Source organism: Halichoerus grypus, chromosome 1 (assembly GCF_964656455.1).
Source record: "Halichoerus grypus chromosome 1, mHalGry1.hap1.1, whole genome shotgun sequence".
NCBI classification, from domain to species: domain Eukaryota; kingdom Metazoa; phylum Chordata; class Mammalia; order Carnivora; family Phocidae; genus Halichoerus; species Halichoerus grypus.
Window position 1 is genome coordinate 162891322 of NC_135712.1, and position 24842 is coordinate 162916163.

General features: G+C 41.3%; 1 protein-coding gene and 1 pseudogene across 1 annotated transcript in view; one reads left to right on the forward strand and one right to left on the reverse strand.

The window, feature by feature from the left end:
- The window catches only part of C1H3orf20 (chromosome 1 C3orf20 homolog), an 81126-nt gene that overhangs the window by 50518 nt on the left and 5766 nt on the right, over window positions 1-24842 (forward strand). Inside the window, exons 11-13 of the mRNA XM_036073632.2 lie at window positions 18346-18649; window positions 20798-20905; window positions 22548-22690. Coding sequence (XP_035929525.2) covers window positions 18346-18649; window positions 20798-20905; window positions 22548-22690 — 555 coding nt within the window. The remainder of the gene's footprint in view (window positions 1-18345; window positions 18650-20797; window positions 20906-22547; window positions 22691-24842) is intronic.
- LOC118523827 (thymosin beta-10 pseudogene) lies at window positions 9248-9380 on the reverse strand (annotated as a pseudogene).

Here is a 24842-nt window from a genome sequence, read left to right on the forward strand (position 1 = left end):
CACTTGCTTTTCTTGTTTTCCCTCTTCTTCCAGATCCTGACCCTGCAAGTTCTCACTTACTTGTGAAATGCAGTTAAACAGTTTTTAAACATTTTTTTTGTTGAGTTTTTCTCATTTTTCTCAGAAAGGACGGTTCATCTAAAACCCCCTAGTCAGCCATTGTTGTAAGTGGGAACATTTCTGATTCCTTTGTGGGAAAATTATTTTAGGGTGGAAAAAGTAGAATCAAAGTAGTTGGACACTATTTTAGTAATCCAAGTGACAGTGATATTGTGCTATCAGGGGTAGTAACAGAAAGGAGAAAATTAGGCATATCTGTAATAAATTTTGGAAGTAGCGCTAACATAAATAACTGATAGATGTGGTGTAAGCGAAAAGCAAGTTATTATGAATGACTTTGAGGTATTTGGCTTAAATAACTGAATGAGGATGTGTCATTAACTTGGATGGGGAAGAGTGAGGGCAAAGTAGGTTTAGGAGGAGTTAGGTGAGAATAAATGTGCAAATTACAAATATACTCCTTTCAGTATGCACTGGTACCTATATGAGCAGGGATCCTGACCCAGATGGAGAAAATTCAGGATTCATTCAGAGCCATGTTAGGAATTTTCATAGAGCTATTCAGTGGGCCCCTAAGTGTTTTTCTCCTTTGATCTTAAAACTCATTCTCCTCATGTGACAGAAAACGTCCCTAAACCCCTGAGATTATAGGAATTAACCAAGTTTATACAACTCTAGGACTTTCTGGTCTAAGTAGCTCAAACGTTCAAAATCTCACTTTCCTTATTTTTCAAATGGGTATACTAATCCCTGACCTGTCTACCCTCTCCCTGTATGTTCTTCCAAGTTCCTCTGAAGGGCAAAGACTATTAGATTTGCAGAAATGCTGTTTAAGCTGTAAGTGCTACAATAACATGGAGTAGTGCATTTATGTATTTTCAGATAACTCAGAAACATTGTGGAAAGTGAGGAAGGAACTAACAAATATGTTTGTCTATTACACCAGAGCTGCCTTACCATATTCTTGGGTTAGGTTTTCCTTAGGCAGCAGGCTACAAGGCAGCAAGGGGACCAGGGTTTATGTGGGAAGCTGGGAGACAGTACTCCCCCTCCAAAGATAACAGTGAGCAAAGGTGAACAGAACCTATAAAAGCCCCCTTTCCTAATCTTCCTTCCAGTCCCAGGAGCCCTACATGGGATGTTGAATAGCAGAGCACCGAGCAGGAGAGGCATTTTCTAGCCACTCTAACATCTGTCCTATCTGGAAAAACAGGCAGCCCAAGTCTGGACGGGAACTGAAGGCAGGAGCTGCTAGGCTTGGGAACTTAAATGCCGGCTTTCAGCATTGCAGATGCCAGAGCTGACAGGTGGAGGGTGGGGGCTGTTCTAAATGGATGGGCCTGTCTGAAGAGTAATGTCAAGTTAGAGTGGGAAGGGGAACCGTTGATGAGACCAGGCTGCAGAGTTTGGATTTGACCTGCAGGGCAAATGACTAAGACCTGGACAGAGAGAGCAATGGGGAGGATCTTCTGATAGGAGCACTGATCTGTGGTTGAGAGGAACATTACCCCATGGAGAAGGAATTAGAGAAGTAAATATCCAGCTGTATGCTCCTCCTTCCTTCTGATCTCTTGCTGGTGCTCCCACTGGCAATACCCAACCAGAGCTTCCTAATGCCTGTATAAACAAAAGCAAACGTATTTCTCAAAGCAAATATATTTCTCTTCTTCTTTTTCTGCTTCGGCTTCTACTCCCACTTCCGCTTCTGCTCCCGCTTCCGCTTCTGCTTCTTTCTTCTTTCTCTTCTTTCTTCTTCAAAAGCATCATATTAAAAATGCTGTTCTGAACTTTGCTTTTTTCACTTAACAATATATCTTAGAAATTGTCCTGTTAATTGCTTTTGACCTTTTTCTGTTGGCTAATAGTATCCATTGTATAGACATTCCATGATTGATTTGCTCAATCCTTTATTCCTATTCTAAGCCATGCAGAAGCCATGCAGAAGGCAACAATCACATATATTCATCATTTCACATTTGTACAAATATATCTAAATAAATTGCTAAAGATGGAATTGCTGGGTCAAGGGTCCTGTGTATTTATAATTTTAAGACATAGTCCAGGGGCGCCTGGGTGGCTCAGTTGGTTAAGTGTCCGACTTTTGGTTTCTGCTCAGGTCATGATTTCCAGGTCAGGGGATCAGGCCCTGTATTGAGCTCTGTGGGGAGTCAGCTTCCCCTCTCCTTCTGCCCCTCCCCCCACTCACACACACATTCTCTCTCTGAAATAAATAAATCTTTAAAAAAAGAGAAAGAGTCCAAATTAATCTCCATAAGTGTTATGCCAGTTTATGTTCTCATCAGGAGAATATGTTACCTTAGTATAGTTTTAATTCATATTTATCTTTAAAATTTTTCAATTCCAGTATAGTTAACATATAGAGTTATATAACTTAAAGGTGTACAATATAGTGATTCAACAACTCTATACATAACTCAGTGCTCATCATGATAAGTATACTCTTAATCCCAATCACCTATTTCACCCATCATCCTACCCACCTCCCCTCTGGTAACCATCTGTTTGTTCTCTATAGTTAAGTCTGTTTTTTGGTTTGTCTCTTTTTTTTCTTTGTTCATTTATTTTGTTTCTTATTTTTTTTTAAAGTTTTATTTATTATTTGGGATAGAGAAAGAGAGAACACAAGCAGGGGGAAGGGGCAGAGGGAGAGGCCATTAAGCAGGGAGCCTGACATGGGGCTTGATCCCAGGACCCTGTGATCATGACCTGAGCTGAAGGCAGATGCTTAACCAACTGAGCCACCCAGGCACCCCTGTTTTGTTTCTTAAGTTCCACAACAGAGTGAAATCACATGATATTTTTCTTTCTCTGACTGACTTATTTCAATTAGCATTATACTCTCTAGATCCATCCATGTTGTTGTAAATGGCAAGATTTCATTCTTTTTCATGCCTGAGTCTATTATATATATATACACCACGTCTTTTTCTATTCATATTGTGATGGACATTTGGGTTGCTTCCATAATTTGGCTATTGTAAATAATACTGCAATAAACATAGGGGTGCATATTTCTTTTCAAATTAATGTTTTTGTATTCTTTGGGTAAATACCCAGTAGTAGAATTACTGGGCCATATGGTAATTCTTTTTTTTAATTTTTTTGAGGAACCTCCATACTATTTTCCAGAGTGGCTGTACCAGTTTGCATTCCCACCAAAAGTGTAAGAGGGTTCCCCTCTCTCTGCATCCTTGCCAACATCTGTTGTTTCCTATGTTGTTAATTTTAGCCGTTCTGACAGGTGTGAGATGATATCTCATTGTGGTTTTGATTTGCATTTCCCTGATGTTGAGTGATAATAAGCATCTTCATGTGTCTGTTGGCCATCTGTATGTCTTCTTTGGAGAAATATCTGTTCATGTCTTCTGCCCATTTTTTAATTGGATTATTTGGTTTTTGGCATTGACTTTTATAAGTTCTTTATATATTTTGGATACTAACCCTTTATTAGATATGGCATTTGCAAATATGTTCTCCCATTCCATAAGTAGTCTTTTGGTTTTGTTGATTGTTTCCTTTGCTGTGCAGAAACATTTTATTTTGATATAGTTCCAATAGTTTATTTTTGCTATTGTTTCCCTTGCCTCAGGAAACATATCTAGAAAAATATTGCTATGGTCAGTGTCAGAGAAATTACTGCCTGTGCTCCCTTCTAGGATTTTTATGGTCTCTGGTGTCATATTTTGGTCCTTAATCCATTTTGAGTTTATTTTTGTGTATGGTCTAAGAAAGTGGTCCAGTTTCATTCTTTTGCATGTAGCTGTTCAGTTTTCCTGATATCATTTGTTGAAGAGACTGTCTTTTCCTCATTGCATATTCTTGCCTGTTTTGTCAAACATTAATTGACCATCTAATTGTGGTTTTATTTCTGGGCTCTCTAATTTGTTCCATTGATCTACATGTCTGTTTTTGTGCCAGTACCATACTGTTTTGATTACTGCAGCTTTGTAATATAACTTGAAGATGGAATTGTGATACCTCCAGTTTTGTTCTTTTTCAAGATTGCTTTGGCTATTTGGGTTCTTTTGTGGTTCCATACAAATTTTAGGATTATTTATTCTAGTTCTATGAAAAATGCTATTGGTATTTTGATAGGGACTGTGTTAAATATATAGATTGCTTTGGGTAGATGGACAGTTTAACAATATTTAATCCATGAGCATAGAATATCCTTCCAATTTTTTGTGTTGTAATCCATCAGCATGGAATATTCTTCCAATTTTTTGTGTTGTCTTCAATTTCTTTCATCAGTGTTTTATAGTTTTCAAAGTGCAGATGTTTCATCTCCTTGGCTAAGTTTATTCCTAGGTATTTTATTATTTTTGGTGCAATTGTAAATGGGATTGTTTTCTTAATTTCTCTTTCTGCTACTTCATTATTAGTACATAGAAATGCAACGGATTTCTGTGTGTTGATTTTGTAACCCTCAACCTTACTGAATTCATTTATCAATTCTAGCAGTTTTTTGATGGAGTCTTTAGGGTTTTCTATATCTAGTATCATGTCATCTGCAAATAGTGGAAGTTTTACTTCTTCCTTACCAATTTGAATGCCTTTTCTTTTTGTTGTCTGATTGCTGTGGCTAGGACTTCCAGTACTATGTTGAATAGAAGTGGTGAGTGTGGACATCCTTGTCTTGTTTCTGACCTTAGGGGGAAAGCTCTCAGTTTTTTCCCATTGAGTATGATGTTTGCTGTGGGTTTTTCATATATGGTCTTTATTATGTTGAGGTATGTTCCTCTAAACCTACTTTGTTGAAGATGTTTATCATGAATGGATGTTGTGCTTTGTCAAACGCTTTTTCAGCATCTATTGAAATGATCATATGGTTTTTATCCTTTCTCTTGTTGATGTGATGTATCTTATTGATTGATTTGTGAATATTGAACCACCCTTGCATTCCAGCAATAGATCCCACTTGATTGTGGTGAATGATTTTTTAAATGTATTGTTAGGTTTGGTTTGCTAATATTTTGCTGAGGCTTTTGCATCTATGTTCATCAGAGATACTGGCCTATAGTTCTCTTTTTTTGCAGTGTCTTTGGTATCAGGTTTATGGTGGCCTCAGAATAAATTCGGAACAGCTTTCCTTCCTCTTCTATTTTTTGGGATAGTTTGACAAGAATAGGTATTAACTCTTTAAATGTTTGGTAGAATTCACCTGTGAAACCATGGGGTCCTGGACTTTTGTTTGCTGGGAGCTTTTTGATTACTGACTCAATTTTATTCCATAATTGGTTTGTTCAAATTTTCTATTTCTTTCTGATCCAGTTTTGAGAGGTTATATGTTTCTAGGAATTTATCCATTTCTTCTAGGTTGTCCAGTTTGTTAGCATACAGTTTTTCATAATATTCTCTTTTAATCTTTTGTATTTCTGTGGTGTTGGTTGTTATTTCTCCTCTTTCATTTCTGATTTTGTCTGAGTCCTTTCTCTCTCTGTCTTTGTTTTTGTTTGTTTGTTTGATGAAGGTTTATCAATTTTATTGATCTTTTCAAAGAACCAGGTCCTGGTTTCATTGATCTGTTGTTTTTTAGTTTCTATTTTGTTTATTTCTGCTCTAATCTTTTTCTTTTTCTATCTCCTTTAGCTGTAAGTTTAGGTTGTTTATTTGATATTTTTCTTGTTTCTTGAGTTAGGCTTATATTACTATATACTTCCCTTTTAGAACTGCTTTTGCTGCATCCCAAAGATTTTGGACCACTGTGTTTTCATTTTCATTTGTTCCCATGTATTTTTTAATTTTCTTTCTTTTAGTTGACCCATTCATTGTTTAGTAGCATATTGTTTAACCTCTATGTATTTGTAGTCTTTCCAGATTTTTTGTTATGGTTGATTTCTAGTTTCATAGTCAGAAAAGGTACATGGTATGACTTCAGTCTTTTTCAATTTGTTGAGACTTTTTTGTGGCCTAATATGTGATCTATTCTGGAGAATGTTCCATGTGCAGTTGAAAAGAATGTATATTCTGCTGTTTTAGGATGGAATGTTCTGAATATATCTGTTAGATCCATCTGGTCCAATGTGTCATTCAAAGCCACTCTTTCCTGTTGATTTTCTGTTTGGACAATCTATCCATTGATGTAAATGGGATATTAAAGTCCCCTACTCTTATTGCATTGCTAATAATTACTTCCTTTATGTTTGTTATAAGCTGCTTTATGTATTTAGGTGCTCCCATGTTGGGTGAACAAATATATACAGTTACATTTTCTTGTGTTGTTCCCTTTATGATTAATTATATAGTGTTCTTCTTGGTCTCTTGTTACAGTCTTTGTTTTAAAGTCTACTTTGTCTGGTATAAGTATTGCTACCCTGGGTTTCTTTTCCCTTCCATTTGCACGATAAATGCTTCTCCATCCCTTCACTTTTAACCTGTATGTGTCTTTAGGTCTGAAATAAGACTCTTGTAGACCATTTCTTTAAATTTTTGATCAGGTGTATTACTTATCTCAGTTTTGTTTAGGTCTCTTGCTGTGATTTTGTCCTATTCTTTCATTTGGGACGTGTTCCTCTATCTCTTCATTCTGTCTAACTCTTTGTCTGTTACAATGTATTAGGAAAGTCAGCTACATCTCCTGCTCTCGAAAGTAGTGGTCTCACAAAGAAGAGGTCCTGTGGTGCCCTGCTATGCAGTGTCCCCTATTCACAAGAACTGGCGCTTTAGGACTGTCTTGTATATGTGTTCTGTGTACCCTGCTGTTGTGGCTGAGCCACTTTTGCCTTCAGTCCAGTCATCTGCAATGGCTCTCTTCACCTGTTGTGGGCAGGGTTTGATTCCTGTGTTGTTAATGGGTTAGTCTGGGGCCTCCCTGGGCTTGAGTTAAGTCAGACCAGGCATTTTCCAGAGATGCAGTAGCATCGATGTACAGGATGCTTTCCCTGTATTGTCCCCTGAGAAGTTTTATTGGTGGGCGGGGCCTGTAGTCAGACCAGATGTCTACTCCCAGCCCACTGCTGGGTCACAGTTGGACTGGTGTGTGTGGTTATCTTCCCCTCTCCCTGGGGCAAGAGTCACTTTGGAGTGGTGCTGGTCCTTGTTGGGGCTGCTTGCATGTTGCCAGGCTTGTGACATCAATTTGGATGGGCTCTAGCCAAAGGTGTATTAGAGGAGGCCTGTCCGAAGGAAAACATAGGAGTGGGACAGTGGTGTTATCAAGGTCTGAGAAGGTTTGCTGTGGGAGGGGACCTGCAGCCCCTGGAAACCATGGCCCGCCAGGTTGGAGGAGGTGTATCTGCAGAAGTGTGTGGGGGTAGGGTGCACTGTTAGCAAGTTCGGTAGCGAATGTCAGCATGTTGGTACCATGCTGGTTGTGGTGTCTGTGTGTCTAGGCTGGGGGTAGGGGAGGGAAATGGCACTTGCCAGCTTCTTTGTTCCTGGACAGGTCTCCTATCAATGCCTGCCCCTTTAGCACACACTCTGAGATTAGTAAACAGATCTCCCTCCCGTTTATCTCAGGCAGCTTTCAAATGGCTGCTTCTCTGCTGTATCTCCATGGGGCTGTTTGTTGTGCTGTCTCTTTAAGGGCAGGGACTCAGTTTCCTATTGCCCTCCCAGCTCTCCCAGAGCTAAGCCTACTGATTTTTGAAGTTCCAGATGTTAAGCCCCACTGATTATAAGAACTCACAAAATTCGGCCCATCTGGTTTTTAAAGCCAAATGTTATGGGGATTCATCTTCCCTGTGTGGGTTCCCTGTGACTGTGGTGCCTGATGTGAGGATCTATTTCTTTCCCCCTCTTCACTCCTGCAGTGTCCCTCCCTCCTGGAACAATCTTGCGGGTCCATTTAGTTTCTGACCATGTTTCCACTCTTCCTATCCTCTTTGATGTGGCCTCCTCTCTACATTTAGCTGTGGAGAGTCGCTTCTACCAGTCTTCAGGTTATTTTCTGAACCTATTACATCTATTTACACTGATATGGGTGTTATCTAGTTCTATCTGTGGGACAGGTGAACTTAGGATTCTCCTACCATCTTCTGCATTTATTTTATTGTAAGTGAAGTCAAGCACCTTTTATAATTTCTTTTTTCAATTTTTTGTTGTGGTATAAAATGCATATAAAATAAAATTTATCATCCTGATATATTTAAGTGTATTTATTTCAGTGGTATTAAATACATTCATAATGTTATGCGACCATCACCACTGTCCATCTCCAGAACTCTTTTCATCTTATAAAACTGAAACTCTGTCCCCATTAAACACTAATCCCTCATTTACTCTCCCCAGCCTCTGGCAACCACCACTGTACTTTATTTTTATGACTTTGACTACTCTAAGTACTTTATATAAGTGGAATCACACAGTATTTTTTGTGTGTGGCTGGCTTATTTTACTTAGCATAATGTCTTACAGGTTCATCCATGCTGTAGTATGCGTCAGAATTTCTTTCCTTTTAAGGGCTGAATAGTCCTTTGTATACATAGACTACATTTGGTTTATTATTTATCTGTTGAGGGACACTTGTGTAACTTCCACATTTTAGCTACTGTGAGTAATGCTGATATGAAGATGGGTGTATAAATATTTCCTTGAGACCTGTTTTCCATTCTTTTGGGTGAATACCCCTAATGGATTTGCTGGATTATATGGACATTCTATTTTTTAAAAAATTTTTTGAGGAAACACCATATAGTTTTCCACCATGGCTATACCATTTTACATTCCTACCAATGGTATGCAAGAGTCCCAATTTCTCCACATTCTTTTCAACACTTGCTGTTTTCTTTTTCTTTTTCATCTTTTTTTTTTTTATAGTAGCTATCCTAAGGAGTGTGAGGTGATGTCTCATTGTAGTTTTGACTTCTTTTTCCCTGATGAGTAGTGATGTTGAACATCTTTTCATGTGTTTGTTGGCTATTTGCATCTTTTTTTGAGAAAAGGCTATTCAAGTTCTTTCTTCATTTTTTTTTTTTTTTTTTTGCCACAAGGTGTGTTTTATTTTCATTAATCATACAAATAATTTGCTGTAATATCCCAGGGCAAACTGGAGAATTTGGCAGTCTGATTGGAGAGTCCCCTCAGAGACTTGCAGGCTGGTGGCATTGGCTTGGAGTGCCTGGGTTCACAGTGCAGCTTGTTACTTATCCGTCTAGCAGGTGACTCTTCTTCCTCTACATGACTGGGGTGTCTTGAAGATGAGAGGGGTGGGGAATCCTCTAGGTTCTTAGGAAATTTCACTTCACTTCTCCTGCTCAATGGGCTCTTTGGCTGGCAGGGTGTTCTTCTCCTGTTTCTCTGTTTTCTTCAGCTTGGCCTTATCAAAGCTGGCAATTCCCCATGTCTGGCTTGCCTGCCATTTTCTTAAAGTGATCCGTGGAGTTTCACTCCAAGCCTGGTGCCTGGTGCCACTCACATTGCTGCAGCAAGAGACTGCTCTTTCCCCATTTTTAATCAGGTGTTTATTATTTTGTTGATTTTAGGAGCTTTTTAAATATTCTGGGTATTCTCTTATTAGATATATAATTTGCAAATATATTTTCCCATTCTGTGGGTTGTCTTTTTACTCTATGGATAGTGTCTTTTGATTCACAAAATTTTTGTTTTCATGAAATGCAATTTGTCTATTTTTTCTTATGTTACCTGTGCCTTTGCTGTCATATCCTTGAAATCATCACCAAACCCAATGTTGTACAGTTTTTCTCCAATGTTTTCTTTTAAGAATTATATTATTTTAGGTTCTTGATCCATTTGGAGTTAATTTTTGTTTAATTTTTGTTAAAAAGAACTTCATTCTTTTGCATGTGTAAGTCCAGTTTTGCCAGCACCATCTATTGAAAAGAAACTGTGCTTTCCCTATTGAATGGTCTTGGCGTCCTTATCAAAAATCATTTGACCATATATGTAAGGGTTTATTTCTGTGCTCTCTGTTCTATTCTATTGGTCAATATGTCTGTCATTATGCAAATATCACACTGGTTTGATTGCTGTAGCTTAATAGTAAGTTTTGAAATCAGGATGTGTGAGTCCTCCAACTTTGTTCTTCTTTTTCAACATAGTTTCAGCTATTCATGATTCCTTACAATTCCATATGAATTTGAGGGTTGGCTGTTGCATTTCTGCAAGAAAGGCTGTTGAAATATTGATAGGAAGCACATCAAATCTGCAGCTTAATTGGGGTAGTATTGCCAGTTTAACAATATTAAGTCTTTCAACACAAGAAAATGGGATGTCTTCCATTTATTTATATATTTTAAAATTTCTTTAAAAAAGAGAGAGAGAGAGAGAAGGAAACAAACCATAAGAGACTCTTAATGATAGAGAACAAACTGGGGGTTGATGGAGTGGGGGATGGGCTAGATGGGTGATGAGTATTAAGGAGGGTACTTGTTAGGATGAACACTGGGTGTTGTATGTAAGTGATGAATCACTGAATTCTCCTCCTGAAACCAATATTGCATTGTATGTTAACTAATTAGAATTTAAATAAAAATTTAAAAGGAAAAAACAAAATAAAACAATTTCTTTCAATGTTTTGTAGTATTCGTTGGGTGAGTCTTTCACTATCTTGGTTACATTTATTCCTAAGTATTTTATCCTTTTTGATGCTATTATAAATGAAATTATTTTCTTAATTCCTTTTTCAGATTGTTCTTCACTAGTGTATAGAAATATAACTGACTTGTGCCTGTTAATCTTTTATCCTGACATTTAACTGAATTTGTATATTAGCTCTTATTGTGTGTGTGTGTGTGTGTGTATTCTATAGGATTTTCCATATATAAATCATATTATCTGTGAATAGAAATAGTTTTACTCCTTATTTCCAATTTAGACGGCTTTTATTTCTTTTTCTTGTCTAATTGCTCTAGTTAGAACTTCCAGTACAATGTTGAATAGAAATGGTGAAAGTGAGCATCCTTGTCTTATTCCTGATCTATAAGGGGTAAAGCTTTGAGTCTTTTACCATTGGATATGAAGTTAACAGTGAGTGTTTCATAAATAAATAAATGTCTTTTATCATGTTGAGGAAGTTCCCTTCTAATCCTAGGGTGTTTGAATTATCAAATGTTTTTTCTCTATCAATTGAGAGGATCTTGTGGTTTTTTATCTTAATTTTATTAAGGAGATGTGTTACCCTGATTGATTTTCATAAGTTGAACCACCCTTATGTTCCTTGGGCAAACCCTGCTTAGTCATGGTGTATAATCCTTTTAATATGCTGTTGGATTTGGCTTGCTAGTATTTATTTCATTGAGAATTTTTGCATCTACATTCATAATGGATATCCACCTGTATTTTTCTTTTCTTTTCTTTGGCTTTGGTATCAGGGTAATCCTGGCCTCAGAATGAGTTAGGAAGTGTTCTTTCCTGATCTATTTTTTAGATGAATTTGAGGACAATTGGTGTTTGTTATCCAAATGTTTGTTAGAATTCAAAAGGGAGGGGCGCCTGGGTGGCTCAGTCGTTAAGCGTCTGCCTTCGGCTCAGGTCATGATCTCAGGGTCCTGGGATCGAGCCCTGCATCCGGCTCCCTGCTCGGCGGGAAGCCTGCTTCTCCCTCTCCCACTCCCCCTGCTTGTGTTCACTCTCTCGCTGTCTCTGTCTGTCAAATAAATAAATAAAACCTTAAAAAAAAAAAAGGAATTCAAAAGGGAAACCATCTGGTCCTGGGTTTTTCTTTGTAGAAAGTTTTTTGATTACTGATTCATTTTTTTTTACTTGTTAGAGGCTTATTCAGATTTTATATTTCTTCTTCAGTCAGTTTTGGTAGTTTGTGTGTTTCTAGGAATTTATCCATTTCATTTAGATTATCTAATTTGTTGATGTACAGTTCATAATAACTTCTTATAATCCTTTCTAGTTTTGTAAGATCAGTAGTAATGTCCCACTTTCATATTTTATTTTAGTAATTTGACTCTTCTCTGCTTTTTCTTAGTCTAACTAAAGATTAGTCAGCCTTATAGATCTTTTCAGAGAGCCAACATTTTTTAGTTGTTTCTCTATATTGCCTTCTATTTTCTATTTTCTTTATCTTCACTCTACTGAGAATGATTTCCTTCCCTCTACTAGTTTTGGGTTTAGATTGTTCTTGTTTTGCTAGTGTAAAGTTCGGTTAGGTTATTGATTTGAGCTCTTTCTTCTCTCTTAATGCTATACATCTTCCTCTGAGTACTCTTCTCAATGTATCCCATAAGTTTTGGTATTTGGGGTTGTTTTGTTTTCATTAATGTCGAAGTATTTCCTAATTTTTTTTGTGATTCCTTCTTTGACCCATTGACCGTTTAAGAATGTATTGCTTAATTTCTTAATATATGAGTTTTCCAAATTTCTTTCTGTTAGTGATTTCTAATTTTGTTCCACTGTTATTAGAGAAAATATTTTGTATGATTTCATTCTTTTTTAATTTATTGGGACTTTTTGATGGGTGAATATATAGTTTATGCTGGAGAATGATCCATGTGCACTTGAGAAGAATGTGTATTCTGCTATAGTTGAGTTAAATGATCTATCCATGTCTTTTAGGTTAGTTGACTTAAAGTGTTCTTTAAACTGTCTATTTTCTTGTTCATCTTTTTTATACTTGTTCTGTCTGTTATTGAAAATAGAATGTTGAAATCTCCAACTAGAATTAGAATAGAATTATCTGTTTCTCCCTTCAATTCTGTCAGTTTTTGCTTCATATAGTTAGAAGCTGTATTGTCATATTGCATATATATTCATAATTGTTGCATTTCTAGTGAGAATTACCGTTTTTGATATATAATGCTTTATTTGTCTCCTGAAATAATTTTTTACTTAAAGTACAGTTTTGTTTGGTATTAGCTTAGCCACACCTGTTCATTTTTGGTTACTATTTGCTTGGAGTTTATTTCTATCCTTTTACTTGCAACCTAGTTGTATCTTTGAGTCTCTTGTAGAGAGCATATAGTTAGATCATGGGTTGTTTTTTTCTTTTCCATTTTGCCAATCTCTGACTTTTGTTGAAGATTTTAATCCATTTACATTTATAAGTAATTACTATTAAGGACTTACTTCTTCCATTTTGTTATTGGTTTTCCATAAATCTTACATTTTTTTGTTCCTCAATTCCTCCATTGTTGACTTTTGTTTTTATTCTTTTTATGTGTGTTGGTGTATGGTGTGATGCTTAATTTTGTTCCAACTTGACTAGGATAAGGGAGAAACAGTATTTTGGGGCGTGTCTGTGAATGTGTTTCTGGAAGAGATTAGCATTTGATTCAGTAGACTGAGTAAATAGACCCATCTTTACCAATGGGGGTGGGCATCATCCAATCTACTGAGGGCCTGAATAAAACAAAAAAAAGCAAAGGAAAGTGAATTCCTTCTCTCTCTTCTTGAGCTGGAAAGTCCATTTCTTCCTGCCCTCAGACATCAGAGCTCCTAGTTCTTGGGTCTTTGGACTCTAGGACTTACACAGCAGCCTCCTGGTTCTTAGGCCTTTGGCCTTGGACTAAGAATTATACCATTGGTTCCCTTGGTTCTCAGGTCTTTGGGCTCAGATTAAATTATACTACTGGATTTCCTGGCTCTGCAGTTTGCAGACAGCAGACTGTGGGATTTCTTGGCCTCTATAATCATAGGAACCAGCTCCTGTAATAAATTTTCTCTGATATATATCCATATATATCCTATATATATACTGTTTCTGGAGAGCCCTAATTAATGCATACAGTTTTTTAAATGATTTTATTTATTTGTTTTGTTTTAGAGAGAGCGAGAAAGAATGTGAGTGGGGGAGGGGCAGAGGGAGAGGGAGAGAGAGAATCTCAAGCAGACTCCATGCTGAGTGTGGAGGCTGACATGGGGCTCAATCTCATGACCTGAGCCAAAATCAAGAGCCAGACACTTAACCAACTGAGCCACCCAGGTGCCGTACATACAATTTTGATTCCCTTCTTATTTCCTTTTCTATATAGTTTTTAGTTATTTTCTTAGTAGTTGGTCTGGGTATTATAATAACAATCTAGCTTGAATTAATACAAACTTAGCTTCAAAAGTCTGCAAAATCTCTGCTCCTATACAAACTCATCCCCCCTACCATGTTTTGTTGCCAAAAACTACATCTTTATGCATCGTGTGCCCAATTAACATAGATTTATAATTATTGTTTTATATATTTGTCTTTTAAATCATATAGGAAAAAAACAGAGGAGTTGAAAATACAATTATGCTGGGTTTATATTTACTTATATAGTTACCTTTACAGTGTTTTTTGTTTCTTCATATAGTTTCAAGTTACTGTCTAGTATTCTTCCATTTCAATTTAAGGCACTTTAGCATTTCTTTTGCAGCAGGTCTACTAGTGACAAACTCCCTCAGCTTTTATTTATCTTGGAATGTCTTGACTTCTCTCTTATTTTTGAAAGATAAATTTGCTTAATATAGAATTCTTTGTTGGAGAGTTTTGTTTTTGTTTTTGTTTTTTTAGCACTTTAAATATGTCATTCTGCTGCCTTCCAGCCTCCATGATATTTTATGAGAAATTAGCTGTTAATCTTATTAAGGATCCCTTGTATATGATGAACCACTTTTGTTGCTTTCAAGATTCTCTTTTTGTCTTTGACTTTCAACAATTGTGTCTCGTTGTAGATCTCTTTGAATTTATCTTACCTAGAGATTGTTGAGCTTCTTAGAGTTCTGTAAATTTGAAGAGTTTTTGGCAATTATTCCTTCAAATACTCTTTCTGCTCCTTTCTTTCTTGTCCTTCCCAAGGGCAACTTCCCAACTCCCATTGAGTTTATCTTGGCGTTCTTGATGGAGTCCCACATGTAACTGAGGCTCTATTAATTTTTCTTTGTTCTTTTTTCTTCCTGTTCCTCAGAGTGGATAATCTTAATTGGCCTGTCTTCAAGCCTGCTGATTCTTTTTCCTGACTGTTCAGATCTGCTGTTGAATTTTTCATTTCATTTATTATACTTTTCAACTCTAAAATTTCTAGTTGGCTTATTTTATACTTTTTATTTCTTCATTGATATTCCCTGTTTGGTAGGACATTGTTTTCCTGGTTTCCTTTAGTTATTCATTCCTAGTTTCCTTAGTACTTTGGGCATAATTAGGACAGTTGATTTAAAGATCTTTATCTAGTAAGTCCAATAGCTGGAGTTCCTCGGGGATAGTTTTTCTTAATTTCTTTTTTCTTTGAGTGCTTCATAACTTTTTGCTGAAAACTGAATATTTTAATATTATAATATGGTAACTCTGGAAATCAAATTCTTCCCTCTCTCCAGGGTTTGTTTTTGTTGCTCATAGTTTGTAGTTGTTTAGTGACTTTCCCAGACTACTGTTATGAAGACTACTTTCTTTGTCATGTGTGGTCATAAAGTCTCTGGTTAACTTAGTGGTCAACTAGTGAAATTTGACAGACTTCTTAAATACCTGGAGCCAAAAAAACAAAAAACACTCTCCCAGTCTTTGCAGATTAACTGTGTTGAGGTACACTCCTTCAGTGCTTTTAGCCAGGCTGTTTACATCTCTGCTTTGTCTTTCATGTCTCACATGTGCAGAGACCAAAGGTCAGCCAGATGTGAAAAACTAGGGTGTTCTCAAGCTTTTTCTAAACATGGTTCCAACCCTGGGCATGCATGTGCCCCTTTAGATTCCCTAGTATATGTGGAAACTTTCAAAGTCTTTATTCCCTCATGTATTTTTCCCCCAGCATCATCCTCTCAGGTTTTTTTCATTTCTGTAATGTGTGCCTGTCTGTTATCCCTTGCACCAGGAGGTTGTGTCTCTTATATTTCCTTTTAAATGATTTTGAGAGATGCTGTCCAGGAGAAAGTTCCAAGGTGGGCAAAACAAAAGTAAGCCCCTTAGCCAGTCCTTCAGGGAATCTCCAGACACGTCAAACCATGTAATCACAGTTACTTGAGAGAAAAGTCCATAATACCCTCTCTGGTATCAGCAAACCACACCAGGAACATGAGCTGCCATCCCCACAGATGCCACCAAGCTGGGGAGTGGGGGATAGGAAGTGAGTAAGTTAAAACACCACAGTACTCTCTTACCAAAATAGAGCAGTTTCTTTCCTCATTAAGCATTGCCCTGACTGTGGTAAATTTTTAAGTTAGTTTTCAGAGCTCTGATAAAGTTGATTCTGACAGTTTTTGCCAGCTTAATTGTTGCTTTAGTGAAGGGACATAGATTTGGAGTTCTCTACTTTGCCATTTTTGGCAATGTCAGTCTTATATTTGTATAATTTTAAAAATCATTTTTGGGGCACCGGGTGGCTCAGTTGGTTGGGCATCCAACTCTTGATTTCAGCTTGGGTCATGATCTCAGGGTCATGGGATCAGGCCCCATGTAGGGCTCTGTGCGCAGCAGGGAGTCTGCTTGAGGATTCTCTCCCTCTCCTTCTGCCCCTCCCCCTGCTCACACACACACACTCTCTCTCTCAAATAAATGGATGAATCTTTTAAAAAATCACTCTTATAATTTTCTGTGAATTGTGTATTCACTTACATTGTTCATATTTTGCTGGGTTATTAACTTTTTCTGATTCATTTACAGTTTTTTACATAGTAGGGAAATGAACCACTTGTCTGTGATGGGAGTTTCATATACGTATTTCCCAGTTTGTCATTTGTCATTTGTCTTTGTAATGGTTTTGCCACTCAGATTTTTTCATTTTTCTTTTGTGTAGTTAAATTTATCAGTCTTTTTCTATCATGACTTCTGGACTTTGGAATCCTAATTATCAAAGGCTTTCCCTACTCTAAAATTATAAAATGATTCATCCCTATTTTCTACTAGAATGTTTATGGCTTAATTTTCTCACATTTAAATTCTTGATCCATTTTGGATTTATCTTAACTTAGTAAGTTGTGATTAATAGATCTAACCTTTTTCCCCCAAGATATTCATGTTCTTGAAGAAGAGATATTCTTAAGTTTAGCAAGTGTTTATTAGTATCAGATAGCTTCTGTGAAAATATGAGTAGTTAAATTACTGGCATTGCTCTTGTTTTAGGATGACCTGGTTTTTAATCCTAGCCCTTGTCACTTAATCACTGTATGAACATGGGCGACCCATTCACCCAGTGGGAATTTTCTGTTTTCCAATCTGTAAACAGTGATAATAGTTTCTGCCCAGGCTATCACAGGGGATTATTACAAAATTAGCCAAGACAGTGTCTATGCCAGGGACTGTGGATGCATACAATGCTAACCACAATGTAAGGCAGTAGTAATGATAAGAATAAAATCATAGCAGCACTTTATATTTGAATGGTGCTCATTCCCATCTAACTACAACAACATTGAGACAACCCAGTGCAGTGTCTGGCACATAGTAGGTACCTGATTAGTATTTGCATATTTTTTGAATCTCTATTGAATCTTTACTATTTGCCAAGAACTACAATTTATTTCACTAAGCAAAACACTCCAAACTCATGAACTCACTCATGAAATTTATGTTCTGTTGGGATAGAGAAGTACAATAATCAAAATAAGTAAAATGTATAGTATGTTAGCTAATGAGCAATGATAAGGAGAAAAATAGTCAGGGACAGGGAAAGAGTATTGAGGGTTGAGAGATGCAATTCCAAATAGGACAGTCAGAGAAAGCCACTCTGAGAAGGTGGCATTTGCACAAAGACATAAAGGAGGTGGGAAGGAAAGTGAGTTTTGTGGCTGCCTGGGGGAAGAGCCAGGCAGGCAGAAGGAACAGCAAGAGCAAAGGCCCTGAGGTTGGAGGATAAGCAGAGGCTAGAGCAGCTGAGCACAATAAACAAAGGTGAGAATATTGGAGAGTAAGGGAGGGCAAGGGGCTGAGGAAGGAGGCCAGATCGTGTACAGCCTGGAAGGGCATCATAGGGAGTTAGGCTTTTATTCTGTGAAAGATGGAACGCCACTGGAGGGTTTCAAAGAGAATAGTGACGTGACGTGATGTGACATGACTTGGGTTCTAACAGGAGCCAGGATCCCTCAGTCTGGTGTGTACAGAATAGATTGAAGAGGGGCCAGGGAAGAAAGCAGAGTGCCATTAGGAGGCCCTTGCAGGCATCCAAGCAAGAAATGATGGTGGCTTGGGCCATGTCAGTAGGAGTGGGGGAGCAGGAAATTGGGTGGATTCTAGATCATTCTTGAATGTAGAGCAGACAGGCTTCCTGGTAACTTGGATGGGATGTGGGGTGTCAGAGAAAGAAAGGGGTTCAGGATGCCTCCAAAGTTTTTGTTGGATGGATAAAGGAGTCACCAGTTTTGTACCTGAGGAAACTGAGGCACACAGAGGTGAGGGGGCTCCATCCAAGGCCTGAGCACTGGCCCACTGAGCACCTGCCCACTTGTTCCTCATTGCAGAGGAAAGTCTGGAGAGGTGCGCAGCCCTACCAGGTGGGCAGCCTCGCCCTCCGACTGCCCGCTGGTGCTGCGGAAGCTCATTCGCAAGGAAGACATCCGGGCTGGCTGCCGGTGCACGGTGAAGGCACCCTTGGTAACCGACGTGGAGCTGGAGCGCTTCCTGTCCGCACCCCGAGACCCCAGCCAAGTACTGGTGTTCGGGATAGTCTCAAGCCAGAACCCCACCAGCACCGCACAGCTCCAGTGGCTGCTCGATACACTCCACAGTCACCGGCAGCAGGGCCGCGCCTCACCCTGCATCCAGGTTGGTCCAGGGCCCAGCTCGGGAGGCCTCAAGGGAAGACCGCCCCCCAGGGGCGCTAGGACTGACTGAGCATCTGGCTGAGAGGCTGCCCTTCGGCCTCAGCACATGGGCCCCCTTTCACTTCCTTTTCTCCTTGGGGCCTTTGCGCACACTCTTCAACATACCATCTGCCATGTTTCGCCTGTCTTCTCTCTCTCTGACTCATCCTCCTGTCCGGAGACGAATGTCACCACATCAAAGTGGGTGCTCTTTCTGACCTTGAGATCTTTTCTGCCATTTTCATCCAGAGCACTCCCCATAGCGTGTGGTTATGTATTGGTGTGAGTACTTGGAGCAGAGATGGACTCCCCAATGGATACTCAGGACTCAAGAATGTTCATAGACTGTGGCTGAGTACCTACTGTGTGCTGGCCCCGTGCCAGGCCCCCGAGGGGCTCCCAGCATGGTGGGGCAACAGCTATAGCAGCCCTGAGCAGGGCCATGAAAGGCCAGCTCCGGGGGGTTCAGGAGCTGGGAGCAGGGCCTGCCACCTCCAGAGAGTCAGGGAGAGTCTCCCAGGATGAGAGGGTTCGGGCAGGTGGGTGAGTGTTCCCATCAGAGGCAGCAGCCTGTGCAAAGGTGGTCAGGGAAAGGGGCGCTTGAGGTCCCTGTTCATTGTGGTTGAAGTCTCAAGGATCTGTCAGGGGCATGTAGAACACCCCCTGGTCCTGTCCTGCCTGCAGGGTCGTTCCTGAGTCTCATCATCATCCTCCCTCAGTAACCTTCCCTGGCAGGTTTAGCACAGTTCAGGGGTGACCCCATCCCCACTCCAACTGGAGGAGAGGATGCCATGTGAGCACATCAGCTTTGTGTCTACCTGGTGACTTCTTTCAAATCCTCTTGGCCCTATGCCCTCTCTGTTCCACTATCTGCCCCTTCTCCCTTTACTGCAGTCCTGACTTCCAAGTTTTTGTATCTGCCCTGGGGATACCCTCTCCAGCTCTCCTCCCAGGACCTTGGCCTCCCTGACCCTATGTGCCCACCCTTGTGCCTGCACTCCAGCCAGTGCCAGGAGCTTGGCATTGGAACCCTTCTGATCAGACACCAAAAGCCTTTTTACTAGTCTTGTACATCCAAGCTGTGTATTCTAGAGTCACCCCCAATTTACATAGACTTAGTGAACACTTATTGAGTCCTGCCCTGTGCTCATCGGTGTATAGACATAGGATCCCTGCCCACATGGGAACTTAGAGGTGACTTTAGTTTACCTCAAGGCTATTAATTTTTCATTAATAGTTACCTGTAAGCATAAGATGCATGGCAGTCCAGCCCAGCTGTGAGTAGCATGAATGGGGACAGGGCCTGACCTTGAATCTGAGGTAGGAGTGGGCAGTGGGATTTGAGGAGTGTGGAGGACAGTTCTGGAGGGAGGTGTCAGGTTTCACAGTGACTCTGGTTTCACCATCCCAGTGTGTGTGATTAAGGCAGAAATGTTCCTTAACATTGTCTTGCTCTGAAAGCTGGAACGCCAGATATAGTTCTGGATTTCACATTTTAAATAGAAACATCAGGCAGGACAGCTGGAGGCACCTGGAATAAAAGGCAGATAAAACCAGAAAACATTATACATGAGCTATTTTAATGGATTTGTAGCATCCAGAAAGAAGGAAGAGAAAGAGACCCCCTTTACTCTGGATTGACCAGGCCCCACCTTGAGATGTAGGTTTGATTCAGGTCCCAGCACTGGATCTAATGACAGGGAGGTATCCAGAGGACAGCCAGCAGTGGTAGAGGGTGGAGGAATCCTGAAAATGGGTACACCCATGAATATGGTATACCTTCAAATCTCCAACATGGCTTCTTCCAGGCAGAGGGAACAGTCAAGTCCTGCAGACCCTAGAGGGTGGAGCTAGTGGCTGTCATGTGGTGGGGGGCAGTTATCTCCATGACAACCTTCACCAGCAGAAGGCCCTAGATGGACCTAGATGATCATGGCAATGGTCATGGGAGGTGTGCATGTGGGGGCTGAACAGCCTGTTGAGCAGGAGTTGGGAGGCTGTGTTGAATGGGGCTCTAGGACTCCATGGAACCTGGTCAGCCTGAGAATGCAGGAATCTGAGTGCATCCTCTTGGCATAGGATTGATGGGCACTTACTTCTGTCTTGGCAGTGCCGGCATGACCCATACCGCCTGCTGCGGTATGACCTGGACAGCTCTCTGCAGAAGGACCCACCCCTGTTGGTGAAGAAGTATGCCGTGGTGCCAGGGATGGTTCTGGTGAGCTGGGACCAAGGGGGGGACTCACCGCCAATTGCCTGCCAACAGCCCCTGTCTCCCACAGCCCCTACCTTTGTGGAATCACAGATATGGGAGGGAGAAAGAGAGAGGGTCCTGCCTGCAGGGTCGTTCTGAGGCCCAGAGAGCAGAAGGTCTGACTGAGAGTCACCCAGCTTATAGAGTCAGGGCTGGAGTCCAGTCTCCTGTTCCCAGCCTGACCCCATCCATCCCTCATCCTGGAAGACTCAAGGGAGCAGGGCACACCTAACCTAGAGAACCAAATTCTCTTCATCTGGTTTTTTTGCTTTGTTTTGTTTTAGAGATTGATTGATTGATTGATGAGAGAGAGAGGAAGAGCATGAGTGGGAGAGGGACAGAGGGAAAGGGAGAGAGAGAATCCTCAAGCAGACTCCCCACTGAGTGTGGAGCCCCATGCAGGGCTCAATCCCAGGACCCTGAGATCATGACCTGAGCCGAAATTAAGAGTTGGACATTTAACTTACTGAGCCACCCAGGCACCCCCCTCTTCATCTGTTTCTAAGTAACTTTTTACTAAAAACAGGGCATTGTAAAAAAATATATATTCATTGTAGAAAGTTTAGAATATACAATTTAGAGGGGTGCCTGGGTGGCTCAGTTGGTTAAGCATCTGCCTTCGGTTCAGGTTGTGATCTCAGGGTCCTGGGATCAAGCCCCGCATTGGGCTCCTTGCTCAGCGGGGAGCCTGCTTCTCCCTCTGCCTGCCACTTCCCCTGCTTCTCTCTCTCTCTCTCTCTCTCTCTGTGACAAATAAATAAATAAATAAAATCTTAAAAAAAAAAAAAGAATATACAATTTAGAAAATAATGACTTCCCCATATTACCCAGATTGCCTCATGCAGCAAGTATGTACTGGGCACCTGCTAGATTCAGCACAGTTGGAAGCTCTGGGGCACACTCCTGCTAATATTTTGGCCTCTGGCTTTTTTAGTCTTTTTTCTGACTTTGGGGGTACTGCTTTTTTAAATTGTTATTTTAACCACTGCATAAGAATCTGACATTTGATTTCTCTACCTGTGAGCCTTTTGTTGGACATTTAGGTTATTTCCATGTTGGCTGGGCGGGGGTAGAGGGGACATACCAAATAACACTCTAATGGATATCCTTGCACAAAAATCTTTGGACACATGTCTACTTGCTGGAGACTGACATTAGAGGGTGGGGGTTCAGAGAGCAGTAGGACAAGATCCCTGCCCTCCAGAGGCTCCCATCCCATGGGACCAGCTGATCAGTGCATAGGGATAAGTGGTCCAGTCAGCTGTAGGTGGGTGTGGTGGGGCCCTCTGAGCAGGAAGAAACCCTTCCAGCCCCAGGGCTCTGGAGCACTTGTGTGTGAAGTGGCATCTGAGCAGGTGGGCCAGCAGAGGGCAAAGGTTGGGATGGTGGGGCTGCCATCTGACTTGGGAGGACTCGATGGGGAACAGGCTCAGCCACACTTCCCTGGGCGGCTTGGGGAGGGCAGCACCCTTCCCCCCCACTGCTGAAACCATCAGAGAAAGGCCTGGCTTCTGGCACAAGCTCTGAGAGCCCATGGCACTGGCCTGAGATTCAGTGCTGGTGTGCTGAGGGCCTCTCCCGCCACGTCCTTCCTGTGTGTCTACAGATGTTCGCAGGGGGGAAGCTCCTTTTTGGTGGCTGCATTTTGAATGGATATGGCTTTAGCAGGCAGAATCTGCTGAAACAGATCTTCCAGGCTCAACAAGACTGCAAGATGGGCTACTTCCTGCCAGACAACTACAAATTTAGGTAAAACAGAAAAAACTCGGGATGCAGGGGCAGGCATGGGGTGGGAGGAGACCTTGCCCTGGAAGGGACACTGGTGGGGAAAGAAGCTGGCAGCAAGCAGAAGACTTCACAGGTGGCAAGGGGGAATGAGGCCATGTTGTTGGTTTCTCTGGGACACAAGTTGGGGGAAAGGTCCCTCTTGGAGAAAGGGGGACATGGGATGGTTTGCACAGTGCTGGTTTCTGGGGCGGGGAGGCTCATGAAGACAGGTTTGGGTAGGGGTCCTAGGGACACCTCCACCTTTTTCCCCATCACACCCCATCCCAGTCCTGCTTCTCTGTTTACCAGCAGGGCCACGTAGACAAGGGTTCCTCAGAAAGTGAGCTCAGGCCCTTGTGAAGGGAAGTGGGGTGGTGCTGGCTTAAGACTGCCTCTTGGCCACTGAGTGCAGGTTTTTCAACCAGGTGACGCCCATCTATTGAGTGCCTCCCAGGCCCAGCTTGGGTGAGATGAACAAAGGTTGGTCTCTTGGCTCAAGAAGCATGCAGCCTGGTCCAGGGAAGGAGCCCACAGTTTATGACATTGCTAGAGGCTATGTTAGGAGTGGATTCTGGAATGCCTGGGCTGTACAGTGCAGTGTAAACCTTACTGGGTCAGGGGTCCCAAGACGAGGCAGGAGCCCCAACTCTGCTCTTTATAAGCCAGGGGACCATTTGCCTCCCTAATCCTCATTGTCTTCACCTTTAAAATGAGGATGGTAAATCCCACGTCTTATGAAAGTGTGTTTGCCGAAGTGCCATATAAACCACAATGAGGAGCAAACACACGTACAAAGCATTGCCTGCCTGTGCAAGGGGCTCCCTCTGCCTGCACCCCTAGCACGCTGAGTCCAGACAGCAACCCAGCCCATTCCCACCAGGCCCCTCAGCTTTCTAGGAGTCCTGACGCCAATTTCTCCCCAGCGCACTGAGTTTGAGCTGTGCCAGAATGTCTGCCTGACCCTAAACAGGTTCCTCTAGAAGGAACCATAGAGGTCACACCCTGACCCCAGCATCCTGGACCGCTTAGTAGAGAAGGCAGGATCCCCAGGAGCCCGGGGACATCAGGAAGGGCAGATGCTGCCAGGTGCAGAGAAGAAAGTCATTGAGACCCCACCGCTGAAGACTCGAGGAGGGCTTGGGGGTCCTTCAAGACCAGCTAGCTCATTGACAGTCCCAGGGAAAAAGGGAAACAGGCTGTGGGTCTGCTCAGGTTCAAGAAAGAACGATGGGGAGGATGCCATCCAGAAGGCCCAAACTGAAGATGAGCGGAGGCCACTGGCAGATGCCAAAAACAGCAAGCAAAGGCATTTCAAGAGACATTTAATGGATGGGGTGCTTGTGGGTGTGGTAGATGGGGAGTGAGAGAGGCCAAAACTAGTTACAAGGAGATGTAGCTCTTTATTTGGCTGCCACTGTCCTTGCAAGGACCGTTTACCCTCTCTGCCTCAGCTGCTTTGTCTGTAAAGCAAGAATGAGCATAGTTTTCATTGCCCTGGGTTGTGCGGATTAGATGAGTCAGGTAGGTGAGAAATTCTGGCACATCACAAACATTTATTGAGAGGTTATAAGTTACAGTTGTTAGTGCTGTTATTATTGCTAAAATGAATTCTAGGCTCCTAATTTGTTACATACAAGGGTTCTGAAAGGACTTCATGCTTACAACAGATTTCAGTAAGTTTTTGAGGAATGGTGGGGAGAGAATCCGCAAACTACCCACACACAAACACAGACACACACACAGAGGCACACAGAGACATGCACACAGACACACTGAGACACACAAACACACAGATGCACACACAGACAAAAACACACACAGATACACACACACACACACACATGCATGCACAGTCTAGGTTTTCGAAAGTGGAAGGGGGAGGATTCCTGAGATTATAAACCAGTAGGACTCCTCTTAATTCTAGAATGGCCTATTAGGTTGGCAGTTTGAAAGCACTTAGAGAAAAAAAGGAATGGAATTTGACAAGAAAATGTTGCCATAACAACAACTCTTTTATCTACGTCTGTGAAAGGAACCACCTCAAGCTCAGTGATGTAAAACCACACAGCCATTTCCTATTATTGTCTCTGAGGGTCTGGGGGCTGATGGGGCTCAGCTAGGTAGTGCTTGCTTG